Genomic DNA, 18,425 nt, shown 5'->3' with positions numbered 1-18,425 from the left:
CATTTCTGAGAAAATAGCTTTACATTTTTGTAATGCCATTTTATTTTGTATTGGTTTCCTTGCTCATTCATCTCTTGTTGTAAACAGTGACCTGAACTTAGATTTTTTTTTTTAAATTTTCTCAATCATTCTCCTTTCTCCCCACTTGACACTGTCTCTCAAAGGGAGAGTCCTTCCTTCATCAGGAAGTGCTGGCCTACACTTTGTAAAGGAACTGATAGTACTTTATATTCCCATGTATCTATTATCTATATATAAAATGTATATGCATTTTTTTAATAGATGTTGTTTTCTTTAACCAATACTTGTTGTAACATCAGTAGTTCCAGGCCTGCCCTTTCCTTCTCTTGCTCTCCTTCTCTTCCCCTTCTTTCATTTCTGTCTATGTTTACATTTATCCTGCTACATTCAGTTCTTTTTAAGCTTGTCTCAAATTGAGCTCTCACCAGATACAGGCTTTCTTAAGTCTTTAACCATACTCTTTATATCCTGATCCTGTGGATTCACACCCTGTTACCTGCCCCGGGTTGTTTCCAAATGTGGTTTGTGTTCTAATAGTACCAGAACTTTACTGAACCAGACCACATTGTAAACCCCATGCTATAAGGATGAGATATTTAATGGCTACAAGAGAGAACTGAACAGCTGGCAGAGGAAAGAAATGTAAATTCACCTGATTTTGCCTCTCCTGAGAGAAAATTAAGCAAAGGCCATCAAGCAATCAAATTACTGGGTAGAAAGAAGACGGATGCAATGCAGAAATTTAAGGTGATGATTTAAAGAAAGGAAAATTGAGGCTTTTAAAAAATAAGTTTGTATGCAAAAAGAGATAGGAATCAGGAAAAGAAAGCAAGAAATGGAATTTTACATCAGTCTTAGAAAATTTACAATCTTTTGCAGGCCTTTAGCTCCAGAGCGGAATCCTAGCACCCTACCAAAAAGCGCTACAAACACTGTTCCATGGAACCCCTCCTGCAGATGGCACCAGGTCACTTTTATACCATGGTCCTCTAATCTTTTCTTGTACAGCAGTCCATCATCTCTGAGCACATCAAATTCACAGGTCAAAATGAAAGTCTCAGGAAGCTGAGCAATCACACTGTCTTCAGCCAACAGTGGTGCAAAAACAGGGTCAAACAGGTACTCAGCCATTTCACAGAATTCTTTTGAGGGTAGACATGTTGGACTTGGTTTGTAACCTCTTGTTTTAAACTCATGAGGGATGTAGTCAGGACTCACCCACTTCTGATATTTCAGTCTCCTGTCTTCTGAAACATGGCAGCCTTTAAATATTTCTTCAGTGATGCCCAAGTCCATATTAATGTACTTCAAGCCAAGAACAAGGGTTCGTTCCTTTAGCAAAATGGGGACTCCCTTATTCTGCTGATAAGATGGCAAATTTAAGTCCACACACTGCAGAAAAGGATATATTAGGATTTGTGCTCTCAGCTTTGGGAGGTCTCTTCTGTTCACCAGTGCTTGGGCAACAGCAGCAGTGAGTGTCCCTCCACTGCTGTCTCCACAAATGACAATGCGGGAAGGGTCGACTCCATGGTCTTGTGCAGTCCTCAGAAAGTGGATGGTAGCAGTGAGACAGTCCTCAAACTGGGCTGGATATGGGTGCTCAGGAGCTAAACGATACCTAAATAAGAGTGAAAGTGTTTTAGCACAGCCATTTCTAGTGAATGGGCCCAATGGAATCTTGTCATTCATTTATTTCTCTCAAAAGACAGGAAAATACTCTGTGATTATAATTGCAGCAATAGAATTCCTCCAAATTAGTGCTTTTGATGTATTATGTGCTACTGTTCATGTTTGGGAGTCAGTACACTGTTCTATCTTTGCAAAATACTTCTTTACATATCTTTGGAGTGACTGAAGGCGCATGAGAGTTGTTCTTGAATTAGCTGGCAAGGCAGGTGTGTCAACCAGTTATCATTAATTCCAGTTAGAAAATGAGCATTTAGCAACAAATTGTTAGAGAATGTGAGCATAGAAAATATGAGCATAGAAAATTGATAATGAAAATCTGAAAGTTTTTTTCAGTGTTCTGGAAGCTGAATTCATTAAAACAGAATCAATGAGTTATTGGTTCTCCAAGTATTTTAGGATATAAACAGCAATTAGTGCAATTGTAATCAACTCTTTGCCTGAACTTTTAGACATTGTTTCTTTTAAAAAACTATTACAGCTCATCAGAGAAATATTTTTAAGGGTCATCTCAGGTTGACTACAAGTTAAATGTGGATTTCCTTGTTCCATTTCTTCATGCAAATGCATCATGCCTGCAAGTATAACTTACTGAAGAATTTACGACAATGGAGTCAAGTGTATAAATTCCTTTTGAGAGTGGATATGTCAAGCTTGGTTTGTAACCTCTTGTGTTAAACTCACGAGGTTCTTCTATTTTTCAGAACTTCTAAAATGAATTATTTGGTGTTCTGGGCAACTGCACTTTCAAGGGAAACAGCCTAAGGTGGTTTGAATATGGCTCTAGAAAACAAAAACATCCTCATGTCTTAGTGCTAGCTACAAATTATAAAATTACTGTAATAGATTTCATTTGGAAATAAACAGTTGAAGATTAGTTGACTAATTCTTCCTGAGAGGAATTAGTGCTGGTGAAAGGCATGGGATCATTAAGGATAGATACTGAATGTACTTCAGAAGGAGCTTGACTGCAGTAAAGGCTTGCAAACCTAGGGTCAGAGTCTGGGCTGGGTCCCCTTACCCAACAGACACCACCACGGAATTGGTCTTCCTGCAGAAATAGCGGCACTTTCTTTCGTAGGCCCCTGTAAAACAGAAAAGTTCACTGGAATTGTAACTTGCTTTAAAAATAAATGGAATGAAAATATTCTGAAATTCTTACCTCTCTTGCATGGCTGATGCTACACAGCATGTGTAGCATGTGGCATGGTCTGATCTGGGCATTGCTCACCCTCTCCTTACAGCTGTGAGAATCTTCTGGCCAGTAAGGAACCCAGAATTTAAACCAATGCTTTGTTTTGGTTCCCTCTTTGAAAAGTTGCAGACAGCACCACTGCTGCCACTTTTAAAGTGATTTTGAAGGGGAGAAATTGTTTTAAAAAAAGCAACAAAAAGTCTGCTAAATCCAGAGCAAGAATATTTATTGTGCATGAGGCACCATCTCATCTCTTTCCCATTCACATTCCAAAATGTGTTTTTTCCTTGTTTTAACACTATAAAGACACACAGCACAATACACATATACAAGTTTGCACACACTTGTGAACAAAAAATGGGTGCTTTAAGTAAGAAATAAAATTCTAAGGAGATTTTCAACTTTTCTCATAAGCATAAAGAGGAAGGAAGAAAATAGGTATTAAAAATGATCAGAGACTATTCTAGACATGCAATCTATATAAAGACAATTTAACATGATGCCTGTTGTATGTCAGTAAATTGATTCTGCTGTAATGGATTTTTTTTTTAATTTACAATGTTAAATTTCTAACTCTTGCAATTTAAGATATAGCAAACCAGATCAGGAACTCTGTGGTGTGTGGTTGTGGAGTGTCCCTCACTGGGGATATTCCAGAGCTGTCTGGACACAATCCTGTGCCCTGTGCTGTGGGATGGCCCTGCTGGAGGAGAGAGGTGGGACCAGATGATGCCTGTGGTGCCTTCCCTGACCCACTCTGGATGCTGCGTGCAGTTATAGCTCATATTATTTATGTTACTTACGGATACTTCCAAACCGGCCAACTCCTCCATGAAAATAAAGAATTCCCCTTCTTAGGTTTTTGTTTGATGTTTTTAGCTGGTAAATTCTCACTTTAACCCTCTCAAACCTTAAGTCCTTGATAAGAAGACGACTATCCTTTAATGGTGGTATTGTCTCCATCATAACCCTGAGGAGATGGACCTCTGAGATTACACCTACTTTGTCCAAAAATGTTGCCTGGTGATAAAAGAAACCACAAGGGACCAAATTAGTGTAAGTTTCTACCTAACCTGGAGATTGATAATGAAAATATTTAAACTCCGTGGTCAATTCAGTAGAAAAACAATCAAACTATTAATAGTAGATAAAAGGTGTCAAATACTTCACCTTGTCAGGTGTTTCAGTAACCATGTGCCTGAACAAAATACAGTAGTTACAGTATATTAAATTTTAGCTTTGGATGAAGAAACATAGCCAAGACTTTTGTTTCCCAAACTTGCAGGAAAAAAAAATCCATAGCATCTACCACATCTCTGTCCTTCTGACCAAGAACAGCTTTGAACCCAGGCTTGATCATCTCACAGCTCACTGATTCTTACTTAAACACTCAGGCTCAGGTTCTTATGTCACTGTGGGCTCATCTACTCCATTGCATCTGCATGGCTTTAAGCTGCTTCACTTGTAGCCTGCTTTAGTCTATTCCTGCTCCAAATGAAAAATATGAGGCAGTATCACTGTATTTCCACTATATTGGATTCAATTCTGCACTACTTCCACAGCAGACATCTCTAATGGGTAATTCAGTTTGTTGTGCTGCCATTATTCATGCATATGCATTTCAATGAGAATTATACATATAAAAATCTGCACTGTGTAGATCGTAAAAACCTGCCCTTGTGGCTTTCACCTCATATTTCACAGACCTCATGTGGTTCAGTAATGTGATCCTGTTAAATTTGGTGTAGGTATCCTACTTTAGGTCATCTGCAGAGCTGATCCCATACACAGGAAGGATTGTCTTGTGGCAAAGTTATAGTCTTATATAGATTCCTTCTGTAGAACTCCTGGTCCATATCCGTGGGAAAATAAATTTACTTATTTATTCGTCAATTTCCCTCTGGTACTTTCTTTCCTCACAGTAATAATTTTGTAACAGGTTACAGAACCTGTTTGTAAAGGTTAAACCTGCAATTAGCTATATCTGCATGGAATATAAAGAGATCATCTTTGTCTTGAAAATACTGAAAAAAGGAGTCCTGGGAGACCTTACCAACCACAGTTGTACAAGTTGATATACTTGTACACTTTAATTTTCCATGCAGTTTTGACTTCATGGCTTGTGAGCCCTTGAAAGAATTTGGCACAAGTAATTTGCCCAACAGCCATAGCAGGAGTTGCTACATGACTTGAACTCTACTTGCATTTAAACTTTGCTTTAACCCTCCAATAATGTCCTTATCTCTCTGCTCCTTTCAGGCAGTGTGTGACAGTGCTTGTGCTTGGCCTCTCACTGGCCAGCAGAAAAGATGCAAAATGCTAAGAAAGATCAGAAGTTAAAAATTACAGTTGAAAAGCAGTGTTGAGGCCTGGGTGTGGCACCAGAGACATGGTGAGTCACCTTCTTGGGAGCTCACTGACTTCAAACAAAACTTACTAAGCAATGGGGCAGGTAAAGAAAGGAAGAATTAACAACATTAGAACGTGGAATTGAAGTGAAATGTAATGCATGAGCCAAATAGACTGAACAAATTTTTTCACAATTTAAACAACTAAAAGAAGCTTAGTCTAGGTATCACAGAAGGGTTTTTTAAATGACTGGGGCAACAGTTAATTCAGGATTATTGATGAAGCAGAAAGACAAGTGAATGTCATGTTTTAGTTTTGAAAAGAAACAAGGATGAAAAGCGAGGAATGATCATAAGTGTGCCAAAAAAATGACACAGAAAGTCACTTTAGGTTTTATGTATACTGTCTCAAAGAAGAAAGTTGTTCAGGCATATTGAAAGGCAAATGATGATGAATGTGACAGCTCTCTTCAGATGCCTCAGGAGGAGAATGACAGGGTTGTAGGAGAGAGCTGAGATCACAGACATCATTTAGCTGCTCACTCTGTAAGCAAGCATGGTGTTATACAGAGCAGAAATTCCACATACACAGGGCAAGTTACCTTCTAAGCCTTCCAGCAGTGCCTTGAGGCAGCAGGCATGAAAAGCTAAAACACAGACCTTCAGAAAAATACTGGTAATTGCACAGTCTGCCCAATTTTATTTTTCACAAATACTGCCTTTGGTGGTGTATAGCAAAGAGGGGAGTCTGTTATGCCCAGCACAGCTGAAGGAATCTGCTTACATCACCTAATCAGTCCAATTGCATATTTGCAGCTTATTTGAACATTGATTTTAAAAAACATCACCAAACCATTATCCCTCTAACAGAAATAGAATTAAAAACTCAAGCTGTAATTAAGTTTTACTTACCAGACCAAACCCAAAGTTCATTATGTAATGAAAAATGTAAAGCTTTTGGCGCTCACTGATTCCATGAGGAATTTCTGCTTTGGGGTGTTCATAATAGAAAGCAATTGCCACAATACCAGTCAAAACAGCAAGAAAAATGGCCAGGAGAAGTTCCATCTTGCTGTGTTGGTAGGAGCCTGAGAAGGAACCAGCTGTGGCCTCCTCCCCTTTTTCAGACTTTAAGACTTCTGCAGGTAAAGGCACAGGATTAGTTGTTCTCGTCATGGTTTATAATCCAGTTTTAAAATGCCAATAGGAAGATAAAAACATGTGGCAACCAACCATACAATTAGACAGTAACAATTAGTTGTGGGAGAGGCTTGCACAAGGGTTTTCACATTTGCAGGAACAAATGTGAAACACGTCTTGCTGTGCCCATCACAGCAGAACGATGACTTGTGTAGTGGCAGTTTATGGGAAGACAAAAACTTGTTCTGTCTCTCTGGTTTTTGGTTACAGGCAAGTCTTTATTATTTGTGAGTTCCTGCACAGCATTTCTTGGTAATCATCTTCTGAGCTGCTCAGATTCTTGCTTTGTTGTGCCTCCATGTCTTACTTTATCAGACTTCTTTTGAAATTAAGACTCAGTATCACAAACATCTTTCATCACCTGTGATGGCAGATTTTGGATTCTGCTGACATTGCGTCTTTGAGTCCAGAGGCAGAGGCAGAGGCAGCCTGATCTGAGAGCTGTTCTTGCCTCATCCTCCTCAATGGCTCTTCTCCTGCAGCAGATTTTTGTTTGGGTTTTCTTCTGCCTCTCGGCAGTGCTGCAGTCTCTGTCTTACAGGAAGATACTATGTACAGATGTCATTCCAGGTAGAAATATGATTCCAACTGCTGAAAACAGCACTTGAACTTCATGGTGTCAGGGCTAGTAGCACTGACTAGACATCAGCAGCCCATTCTTTTCTGTGGTGAGCTCTAGGATCTTCCTCTGGAGCTAACATATTTTTCTATACACAAATAATTAGTGATAAGATTTAACCTGAAGCAAAAAATATCTGTAAAGCGCAGGTCATGTGATGTCACCTTTGGGGACAGTGTTTTTAGCAGTCTGCTTAGCCTGTGAAGGCAGCACATACTCATTCTGAAAAATCACAGTGTGGGTAAAATAAGTGTGTAAATTTTTTTCTTAAATACTAATAAAATAATATAAGGGATGAGCTGACCTTGAATTGTAGAATAAAATGAAGCTAAAGACAGAGAACCCCGGGGCTTTAGCATACATAGTCCATGACCTGCAAAAGAAATGGCTCAGACTTGATACCTGACTTCAGAAACTGTTTAGAATAAGCAGGCTGGAGTTCATTTTTGAGTCTGGTGTCACACTTTCTGAGAAGCAGCTGATTCCATGTTTTGCTCTCTCTTTCTTCCAAACTGTTTCTTCATTTTATCCAACAACTCTTTGTGGATTTTCATTTCCCAATGTCCCTGTGCCTCTCCCTCCCTTGCCAGAAGGTTATTCAATGCTAAGTGTAAAATCAGATCCCTTTTTGTTTATCCTTCTTGGATAATGGCATTTGATAAATCCCAATCTCGACAAGGGATTTAGATAAAAAGCATATTGCCTGGCAATTGGGAAACTCTTGGGAAATGGCAGTGCACAAAGGATTCAGCTTTCTTGCAACTCAGGCAAGAGCACTGGGAAATATTGTTGCACAAAACGCAACTGCAGTTCCCTTCTTCAGCGTTTGATAGTGCAAGTCATTAACTGGCCTATGCTAAACTCTGCTGTCCCAGTGGGTGAGGTGTGGTCTAAGTACACCTACCAGATTTGGCCCTTCTGAGGATCTGAAAATGCTCTTGACACCTGTGACAGATCCTTTGTACTGCAGTTCTTACCACCTATGTGATCTAAATCTTTTTGGTGCCAATTCACCCACAGCTGGTAGGTCTTGGACTCATTTGGGCACCTTGACAAGGTCTGGACTTCACAGCACCCCCAGGGGCTCCACACAAAGACTTGATGTGCTGGAAGCTGTCAAAGAAACAAACTAGCTGGTTTCTGAAATAATAATGTGCTTTTTCCCTTTGGGCATTTCTGGTACAGAGTAGTACTCAATGCTGTGTAAGCTTAGTCTCAGCAATTCACAAGCTTGAGGCCCAGGATGGAGAAAACCATTCCCTACATAATCTTTCAAATAAATGCTCTCTCTAGCTTCTGATAATTTTTTGACCTTGTCTCTTCTCCTGTGAGATAAAGCAGGGGATAGACCAGGCCAAGCCCTATTTTCTCCTACCAGGGACTTCCCTTCTTACTAATTTCCAGTGAAAAGCTTAATGTCCAGGCCTGAAATCTTGTCATTCCCTGTTCTTTTTCTGTGATATGGCTGCACATGCAAGGAGAAATACTGAACCAGGTACAGCAGATGTAAAATATTCCCTGCCTCTGGATCATGGTGCTTGATTAGCTGGCAACAGAACTCGCTGTAAATGGAAGCCTGTACTGGGATACTGGGAAACATTCCAGAGAAAGTGCAGTGTGACCCAAGAAACTTCTTTTGGGTTCTGCAGAGCATGAGAACCCTCTGGTGCTGGAAGCCTGAACAGGAGCTGGGCTTCCCAGTCCTCACTCTGGCTGCATAATTCCTTGAGGAATGACTTTGGTGTCCAAAATTCTGTAGGTGGAATTGTACTTGATTTTTTTTTTTAATCTGTACATGAAAATATCATGCTTTGGGGATGTCATGGATTGTCAAGCAAATTGTATTCTATTTGCCATCTGTATGGCAGTTGTCTTCTGTTCGTTGGGCAGTTTTCCTTATCTCTTGCACAATGGGGAGACACCTGCTGATAAGAGGCCATTGAATGTCACTGCATGGCTAAGAACTCCAGCATCCCATTGGGAGATGCTCCACCCAGAGGGAGGAGCCAAGCATTGCTACCTGGATATAATCTGGGGATTCTGGAACACCAGCACAGCTTCTCCACTGGATTCCCCAGAGGAACAGCAGCTGCCTCTTCCACTGGATCTTCAGAGGAAGACTGCACCTTTCTCCAGGATCCCTGCTCCAGCAGAACCACCCCTGACACTGCAGGAGGGCTGAGCCACAATTCCAATGGGACTGCTGCCAGCACCCCGACCCACAGGGTGTCAGGTTGGGTTCTGACTCTGTCAGTGTTGTTCTAGTGTACTGCATTGTTTATTTTATCCTTTTATTTTCTTCCCTATTAAGAACTGTTATTCCTGCTCCCATATCTTTGCCTGAGAGCCCCTTAATTTAAAATTTATAGCAATTCAGAGGGAGGGGGTTTACATTTTCCATTTCAGGGGAGGCTGCTGCCTTCCTTAGCACACACCTATCTTTCCAAACCAAGACAGGGGACTATGTCTTCAAACATTCTATCTTGGCAATGCACGACACATAGCTGATTTGTAATTAATTAAATTAATTAAAGTACAGGAAGTTCCATAGAGACAGTTAGATTATGTGATTTCTTAAGGTTTAGAAAATCTGGGAGTCATGATGAAACAAAGAATACATTATTTCAGCATTTGCTGTTCTCTGCTTACCCATCTGCACTCAATGGTTATAGCCCATAATTAAAAAGAATTGTGTGATCAAGAGAACTAATAATGCTGCTGACATATGATAAAGCTAAATTTGTTATTATTTGTAGTAAATTAAAGACCAGTGGATAAAGGACCATGGAAAAATCTCAGGAGTAGATCTGTGTCAAGTTTGGACATTGACCCAGAAATAAGGCATAATTCCAGAGACTGATAAAGGAGAGAAAAGTATTGCGTAGCTGAACTGGCAAGGAGTATAATGCTGCACTAAACTGTGTGTAAAATGGCATGAGATTGTCTGTGACCATCTCATAACTTACAAAATACAAGGTGGAACTGTACAGACCTCCTTAGGTCTGGCACTTGCCAACCTTCTCCAACTTCTCCAATATCATTAAACTTCTTGCAACACTCTTATAGCAGATACAGACTCTTGGCCCAGCTTCAGCTACTAATGTGTGAGCTGGTAACCCAACCTTTTTCTTCATAACCAAAGCAGATCCTGAAGTCCTCAAAGAGTGGAACATTTGGAACTATCACATTATTTACCCCTGGAAGCATTTCTTTGCTTGAAGAGCAAATTGCCTGGAACAGGAAAAACAAAAGAAATGAACTCTTTGTTGTGTCAACAGAGCATGAAGAAATATGCATTCATTTTGCTGAGAGGGGCTGGAGAATGAGAACCTTCGAGTAGTGACTTGTTGCTGCAGAGATGTGAACCAGCTCACCTGTCACCAGCATTCATTAACATGGTGACAACATGGAACATTAAGCCCACAGTCTTCTTCCTACTCACAGCTTGCCTGGCAGGGAGTAGACATGTATTAACCTCTTTCCACAGTCATGTGTGCATGGATTTTATAAAGGCAAGGTGGTTGCACAACATTTCAACATTTTACAATTCCTAGGCATTGTATGCCCAGCTATTTTGCTATGCATTGGCAATTATTTTTGGCATCTGTGTTTAGCAAGGGTGGATCTCTCCTAATAAGCAATATAACAATTACAGCAAGATAACAATTGACCTCAGGTTTTTCTTTGGCTTTGGATATCCACAGAAATTATTTGGCAGGTTCCATGCTATTTACATCCTTTTTCCCCAAAAGCCAGGTAAGCTGAATACAATCAAATGCTGCTCTGAAAGGAACTTTATAGGATATCATTTAGAGGATAGTCAGTTATTTTTGAGCAGTTCTCCCTCACTTCATCTCTGCTGCAGTCTCAGGTACCTCCTGGTATCCATCTCATGCACCATGTGGACTGTACCAACCTGCCTGTCCCCCATTTCCCTTTAAAATCAGGTTTGTAAGTACACCCAATTCCTTCCTTCAGATTTGAAACATAAATGCAAATCTATTGTTTATCTGTACAGATACTCTGATGGTGGTTACTACTCATCCCTGAAGTAGGGAAGGAATCTCCACTCTCCAGAGGTATTGCCACGCTGATTTTCGATGTGCATGCATGTGCACATACCTAATTACTCACACACTGCATGGGTTTTTAACTTACACATTTAGAATGGTTATTGTTATGATGAATTTTTATTCTTTGACATATGAAGAGAACAAAAATTCTTACAATGCAAGAAGAGAGCCTCAAAGCAAGCTTACAAAAAAAACTCTAAACATCACATTCCTAAGTAAGCAAGTAAAAATCAGAATTCAGCAGACTATGCTAATGTCATCAGTTCTTGCCTTGATTCTAATGGGCAAATAGCTAGTAAATACTTAATTGAATAATTTAATGGAATAATTTAATTGAATCACACTCTTTCTATGCAAGAAAATGATTTAATAACCTTTTATAAAGTTTACAGCATGGTTCATTATAGTACTTGATGACGGGAAAGAGAAAATACCATATCCAAAAAATCCCACTGCAGGATGAAAGCCTTTTTCCACGTGGTGCCAGGTCACATGTACATTGTTGTCCTCTAAGCGTTTCTTGTACAACAGCCCGTCATCCCTGAGCACATCATGCTCACAAGTGACAATACAGGTGTCAGGGAGACCACAAACAACAGCATCCTCTGCCAGCAGAGGGGACACCCGGGGTTCAAACAGCTCTTTCACTTCTTCATGGACTTGAGGTAAAAACAAAGTGGGGAGTGGTGGTTTATAGCCCAGTTTAAACTCGTCTGGAATAAGATCTGGATTTATCCATTTCCTATATTTCAAATTTATACTCTCAGGAACATGAGAACCGGCCAGAATTGGTTCTTTCAGAGAGCTATCCTTATTCAGGTATTTGAGAATAAAATGGACAGTGCGGTCCCGGGACAGGAAGGCAACGGCAGCATTTTTCTGGTGAGATGGCAGATTGAAGTTCAGTGCTTGGAGAAATGGGTAGATCAGTACCTGGGCACGAATCTTTGGGATATCTGTCCTGTGCCCAAGTTCTTGGCAAACACTGGTAGCAAATGTGCCCCCTACACTGTCCCCACAAACAATAATCCGAGCGGGGTCCACCCCGTAGGTGTCTGCAGTCTTCAGGAAGTGCACGGTGGCACTGAGACATTCCAGAGTCTGGGTTGGATACCTGTGCTCAGGTGCTAAATTATACCTGAGAGGTAGAAAAAGCAGCTGGTGTTACACATTCTGAGTGTCTCATCTGAAATACATCCCATGCAAAAACTCCCCCAAACCAATATTAATTGCAGCATTAATTACATCTAGTTTAAAGGTTTTTATATGTTGAAGCAAACTAGAACAACTTTTCCTCCCTTCTCAAAACCAATTCCTCCCAACTTAATAAAATCCCTTAATAGTAAAGTTTTCCATGAAAAAACTTGTTGGAAATTAACATTTCTTTAGGCCATCAGTTATTCTCCATAATCAACACATTTTTGATAGGAAACAGGGGTCCATGCTGGTTTTAAAAAATACTGAATTTTAAACTCATTATTTACTCTTTAAAATAATCCCAGATGATTTTAAATAAAAATATTAAATATTAAAATATGTATTATATTTCAATATATTAAATATACATTAAAATATTAAAATCTTATATTTGGCTCATAATTTCTTGTTATCAAACAAAGGCAATGATTTCTGTGGTGATGGTGATGTACAATGACCAAACCTGTAACTCTAACCCTGGCTCAGGTATTTCCACTGCCATTCCACAGCACGTGCTTGCTCCCACATAACAGCAGTGTGGGGAAGACAGCACTAGAGCTTTGTTTCTTATCTTATATTCAAAGAAATGTAAGTTCAGGGGTGTGTGGGAGGCAGAGGGAAAGCAGCAGAGTTCTCTAATTCTGGGATTAGCAATGGTTGAATTTCACTTACCCAATAGACAAAACCACTGAATCAGATTTTCTGGCTATGTACCGGCAAATTCTTTCATAACTTCCTGAAGCACAAATGTTGTTGAGGTAATTAACATCTTAGAAAACTTCAGTCAATATTGTCCCTTATATTTTTATGACATATTACCACAATATCTTGTCAGCCCCTTGCCTATTTAGTGAGTACCCAGATTTTCTCTAGAATAAAAATAATTTAGAGTTTTGGTCATCAGGACTTGTTGTAGAATTCATAAATTTAGACAGATCATTGATCTGTGTGGAAAATAAGGAATTATTATGATTTTTACTATTAGAAAATGGGCAGTGGTTTTAAACTGAGAGAAGATAGACTTGGTTTCCATGTTAGGAACACATTTTTATTATGAGGGTGTTGAGGTCCTGGCACAGGTTTCCTGGAGAAGCTGTGGCTGTCCCACCCCTGAAAGTGTCCAAGGCCAGGATTGATGGGGCTTGGAGCAACCTGGGATAGTGAAAGATGTCCCTGCCCATGGCAGGAGGTGGAAAAAGATTATAGTTAAGGTCACTTCCACCCAAGCCATTTTATGATCCCAATGGTTCTGTGATAAAGACTGCTATATCCCATAAAAAATAATTTAAATACTAAATAAGTGCAGATTAGAGAGTTTAAAAAATTAAAAATAAGCACTAAGTGTTTTCTATCTCCAGCCTCTCAAACGAAGCTTCAATCACTTCTCAGGGTCAGGAGTTTTTAAAAACAGGCAGTTAAAAAAGCTAAATAGTCACATTTCTCTTTCAGTTCCTTACTGATGCTTCCAAAAATGCCACATCCTCCATGGATGAAGACGACTCCTCTCCGTTTGCTGGCAGATGGTTCTCTTGGGAGGTAAATCCTCATGGGTACCCCATCAAAATGCAGATCTTTAATGAAGAGCTGGGAATCCTGCCATGCTGGGAGTCCCTCCGTGATCAGCCTGATAATTGTGTGCTCCTTGATGATACCCAAGTGGTTTAAATTCTTTGCCTAGATAGATAAAACAGGAAAATGAGACATTACTATAGGGAATACAAGTCTTCCCACTTTGTAAAGGCCACAAGCTACCTTTTCCTACACTGTCTTTAGCATAATTGGGTTGGTTATTTTCTAGTTTTTAAGATTCCCACAAATAACTGTCTTTGGGATTTTGGTTAAGAAGATGAAAATTTACATCTTTGTTATTGTGGGAAGAATGTTGTAATACTTGTTCCATTAAATGTATCATATAAATACCCTCTAGTTCCTGTGATCTGGATTTACCACAGGTAAGAACAGGCATTTGCTCAGATGTGGAAGCTGGGAGGCCTGAGGCTTCTTTCCTAATGAGTGAATAGAAGGAGGCATTTCTTGGGGATGGTTCCAATTCTGGGTGAGTTAAATCATCCTCTGGAGGTGTCTGTTCATCTCCATGATAAACTGTACTTCAGATGCCTCAGATGAAAATGTCCCTCATGACAGGATTATCATACTGGGGGAAAAACCACAGGCCAGTCTGTGGGCAAGGCTGGCTGATTTAACAGTGTTGGGTCATCTCCCTCCATGGGGTCAGAGAGAACAGAATTCCCTCCATGGGGTCAGTGAGAACAAGCTGTAAGAAAACCATTGTGTCTGGGATCATTACTGAGGGGCTGCTGGCCCAAGGGAGGAACTGATGAAAATGGTTCTGAACCTCATCTCCTCCTCCATTAGTGAAACCACTGCCTTTTTCAAGATCTCAGAGCTATTCATAAATGACCCTACAGTCAGTTTTTATATCTAATCAGCAAAAAAACAAATATTCTGAAGACAAGGAAGGTTTATTAAATGGCCTTATTCAAGGCCAGTCAACTGCTGATAATTAAGAAAGTCTAAAGATCACACTGAAATCCTCCTTTGAACACATATTGTAATGGATGTATTTCCTGCTAGAACAACATTTCCCTTCCTATTACCTAGTGACCTAAATGCCCTTCTGGACTACTGCAATTCATTCTTCTGTAATGATGATAGTCATCACAACCCATTTGCAAATTGTATTGTTGTTCTTTTCTAAGCCACAGAAGTCTCTGTATCAATTCCTTACAAACTGAAGACTAGCTCTGCTTGTGTAAATTGTATTTTTCAACCTGTGTATGACAGATGCTTTCGTCCTAATAATCTAAACCAGTCTGCAATAAACAAGTTGGGTGTGGAGTAATAAAAGAAATCACCATGAGGCATGAAAGAGGGAGAAAATCAGTTAGAAACAAAGATCCAGAGATTATCTGGAGTTTTTTCATAACACTCTACCAGCAATGCCAGGAGTGCTTAGGGTAGTTGAAGAGACAAATGGCTGGCCACAGTTCTTGCCTTGCATTTGAAAAAGCACATGCAATGGTGGCAGAAACCACAGGGTGAATCTAATCTCCAAACACTTAAAAGCTGTATAAATGGGTTAAAAGTATCAGCTGAAGAATCTTTTCACCCATCAATTAGAGAATTTAATAACATTGTCCTATTATAATATTACTGTCATATTATTATATTAAGTTTATATATAACATAACACAAAGAGCAGGATGAGATATGCAAGGACAGCATCCTCTTCTTTCATGGCAGACAAGGCAGAAAAGTACCACTGGAGAATCAGGGACAACCACTGGATTTGGTGAATGTTGCTGTGTAAGTTCAAGCAACCTACTTCAGTCTTTAATAGATTGTAATGGCCCAAATCACCTCTCGGGATGTGGGGCCAAGTTCCTGTGCTCTTTCTGTAAAACTGGGGATTAGGGAATTCAGGTAAGCTTCATACAAACATCAAAGAAACCACTCTGATTTTCCTGCAGGCTTTCATTTGACATATTACGTGCCAGACATGACAGGGCTTAGGCTGCTCCTACATACTGCTGTTGCCTACTTTGAAAGCTTTTTGGGTGAAAGCTGTTTCTTTCTGTGATGGCAAAGCCCACAGCACAGTGAGTCTGGCTTACAGGTGCTTAGATAATAGGTGATAACAGGCCTAAACCTGTTCAATTAGATGACTTCTGGAGGTGTCTTCCAACCTACCTGATTCTATGGTATTTAACTAGTATTCTGTAATTCAGTCACTGCAGAATAAGAACAGAAACAAGGGTAAGAAAATTACTGCAAATAGCTCAGAATGTAGGAAATTGCCTTACAGATATCAGAGTGCATTTAGACATAGCAATTTGGGTTATTATTATTCATGTAAATTATGAACAGCCCTCCTGTCATCCACAGGGCCAATCATTTCATTATGGAAATATACAATTGCAGCATAAGAATGGATATCTCAGTATTGAAAGAACTCACCTCATCCTGGCTGCTTTATATATGGTAACAAAAACCAAATCAACCTTTGGCCTTTAAATCTGTGTTACTGTGTGTTTCCCATGACGTGTAGTTGCACTATTTAGATTCATACTCAGGTGTTGCCTTTTCTGAAAATCCCAGTATCCCAGAGCATGATAAACTCACCAGAATTTCCACCAGAGTGTACAAACAGTGATAAAGACGGAGCTTTGCTGGCTGGTCAACAGCAGAAGGAATCTTCCCCTTGAAGAAATGATCAGTTGCAATTAAAACCAGCAGTACAAAAGCAACTAAAATTCCTGCTATTAAAACCAGAATATAACAGGATTCCATTGTTCTTTGGTGGGAATAATTAGACATTGGTTGATGTGATTCTGTCAGTATTTATATCCTCCAGACTGATTCCACAGAGCGGTCATTTGCATATAATTTGCATACCCTGAATTCCCCCTGCCCTTCTCCTTTAGGCAGGGCTGGCAGGTGCTGGAAGCCTGCAAACATCCGGCTGTGACAAGTGCACTTGCCATGATTCAAGCTCACACATAGCACAGTCACTTCCAGGAAACACCTTTCTTTTGTATAATGGGTTTATTTTTTCTCCGCTTCATGTGCCTGAAAAGCTCTCTGGGATGTTTTGCAAGTGTACCAGTGAGTGTCTCAGAGCCTATGGAAGAGTGGCTGTGCTGCAGTCTCCATGGTCAGGAATTGTAGAGGTTCTGCTCTTGGAATAGGTCTGAAGGATGATCCCAAGGCTTTTTGCTTAGTGCTGATCTTTTCCCCTGCTCACTTGCTGAGGCAGACAGCTGGCCAGAACAGTTAGAACAGGCATTCTGAACTCAGTCTCAAAGAATTTTGCTTTTGGAGATCCACATAGACCTCTCAGTTATTTACCAGCCTGAGTGTGCAGCAAGGGGCTCTGGGCTCACCAATGGTGCTGTGCTAGCACAGGGAAACTTCTCCTTGACTTGGAGAATTTTGGCCCTAACCCGCTGCGCTGATTCTTACTAAAGGAGAGGTTTTGATCTCTTTACAACTCCATATTTTGCTGTGTTTTCCAAGAGGACTCTGTGTTATCACTGGTTGTAATTCAGGTGTGATCAGAGCATATGGTATCCAAAACTTGCACCAAAGGAGGTGATGGCAGTGCAGGAATGAGTCACCAAGTGTAACTTTGTGTATTTCTGTCCACCATGTGTCTGGACAAAACTTGTTTGGGTAACATTAAAAAGCAAACAAGCATTAGCTCAGCTTGACATAAGCAGTACAACCTGTGCTTATTCTCTGAACACTGAAATATTTCTTTATCCCCACTAATCTCCCCAATATTTCATTAAAAAACCCTTATAAAAGCTTGTAATCATGGCCATAGAGAGAAATACTCCTTTTTATGAGCCACAGGATTCTGCATTTGGCTAACCAACCTGTAGTGTATTCCCTCAGAGACATATACACTGAAAAAGGTGAGTCCTTTCCATGTTTTCTTGCACACTTTAAAAAACCAGACAAAATATATCTGCTTAGAAAAATTCCATTTATATAAAATATGTGTTACAGCAAAGAGCAAGAAACTTCAATGTGAACTAGTCAGTGGGTTAAAAAAATATTTAGCTGTGTGGAATGAGTAAACAAGTGAGTCATAAGAGATAAAATACAGGATGATGAGTGACCAGACTGGATTCTTAAGGTAAAAGGTCTAATCCTTAACTTCAGTGGAGCCCAGCAGGTGCAGATGATTGAATTATGTGGTTTAAAATTAAGATAGATAGATAGATAGATAGATAGATAGATAGATAGATAGATAGATAGATAGATAGATAGATAGATAGATAGATGATAGATAGACAGATAAGGTGTTAAGGATAAGAAGATAATGAAATCCATTTAAGTAATCACATGGAATTCAGTTTAACTCGGCAGACCTGCACCTTGTCATCACAGTCACCTTTCCAATTCTGATGCAAACGAACTGACTGAGCTGGGGAATAAATTGCTGAGTCCCTCCCAACCCTACTCCATCCAGACCTGTGGGGGTACACTAACTTGAGTGATTTTTAAAAAACAAAACAAAATAAACAAAAGCAAAAATTAATGCTACTTTTATATTC

At 39.8% G+C, this 18,425-nt stretch overlaps 2 protein-coding genes across 2 annotated transcripts; both read right to left on the bottom strand.

Moving 5' to 3' along the window:
- Window positions 1-864: 864 nt before the first annotated feature.
- On the bottom strand, window positions 865-6,321 carry LOC115912404 (arylacetamide deacetylase-like 4). Its single transcript, XM_030963943.1, has 4 exons — window positions 6,166-6,321; window positions 3,709-3,925; window positions 2,732-2,795; window positions 865-1,642 (listed from the first exon to the last, which is right to left on the bottom strand). Exons 1-4 carry the CDS (start codon window positions 6,319-6,321, stop codon window positions 865-867), a joined length of 1,215 nt encoding a protein of 404 aa, XP_030819803.1.
- A 5,190-nt stretch (window positions 6,322-11,511) lies between these two features.
- On the bottom strand, window positions 11,512-16,653 carry LOC115912398 (arylacetamide deacetylase-like 4). Its single transcript, XM_030963934.1, has 4 exons — window positions 16,486-16,653; window positions 13,800-14,016; window positions 13,015-13,078; window positions 11,512-12,283 (listed from the first exon to the last, which is right to left on the bottom strand). Exons 1-4 carry the CDS (start codon window positions 16,651-16,653, stop codon window positions 11,512-11,514), a joined length of 1,221 nt encoding a protein of 406 aa, XP_030819794.1.
- Between the last annotated feature and the right edge of the window lie 1,772 nt (window positions 16,654-18,425).

The sequence above is a fragment of the Camarhynchus parvulus genome, chromosome 21, assembly GCF_901933205.1.
Source record: "Camarhynchus parvulus chromosome 21, STF_HiC, whole genome shotgun sequence".
In the NCBI taxonomy this organism is placed as follows: domain Eukaryota; kingdom Metazoa; phylum Chordata; class Aves; order Passeriformes; family Thraupidae; genus Camarhynchus; species Camarhynchus parvulus.
This window is presented reverse-complemented; position numbering and strand designations above follow the sequence as displayed.

Coding starts and splice junctions, on each gene's coding strand:
- LOC115912404 (XM_030963943.1), bottom strand. CDS start 6,321: ATGGAACTTCTCCTGGCCATTTTTCTTGCTGTTTTGACTGGTATTGTG. Junction 3,926..6,165: donor TGAACTTTGGGTTTGGTCTG/GTAAGTAAAACT, acceptor TTTTATCACCAG/GCAACATTTTTGGACAAAGT. Junction 2,796..3,708: donor TGGCCGGTTTGGAAGTATCC/GTAAGTAACATA, acceptor TCTGTTTTACAG/GGGCCTACGAAAGAAAGTGC.
- LOC115912398 (XM_030963934.1), bottom strand. CDS start 16,653: ATGGAATCCTGTTATATTCTGGTTTTAATAGCAGGAATTTTAGTTGCT. Junction 13,079..13,799: donor TGGCATTTTTGGAAGCATCA/GTAAGGAACTGA, acceptor TTTGTGCTTCAG/GAAGTTATGAAAGAATTTGC. Junction 12,284..13,014: donor TCAGTGGTTTTGTCTATTGG/GTAAGTGAAATT, acceptor TCTACCTCTCAG/GTATAATTTAGCACCTGAGC.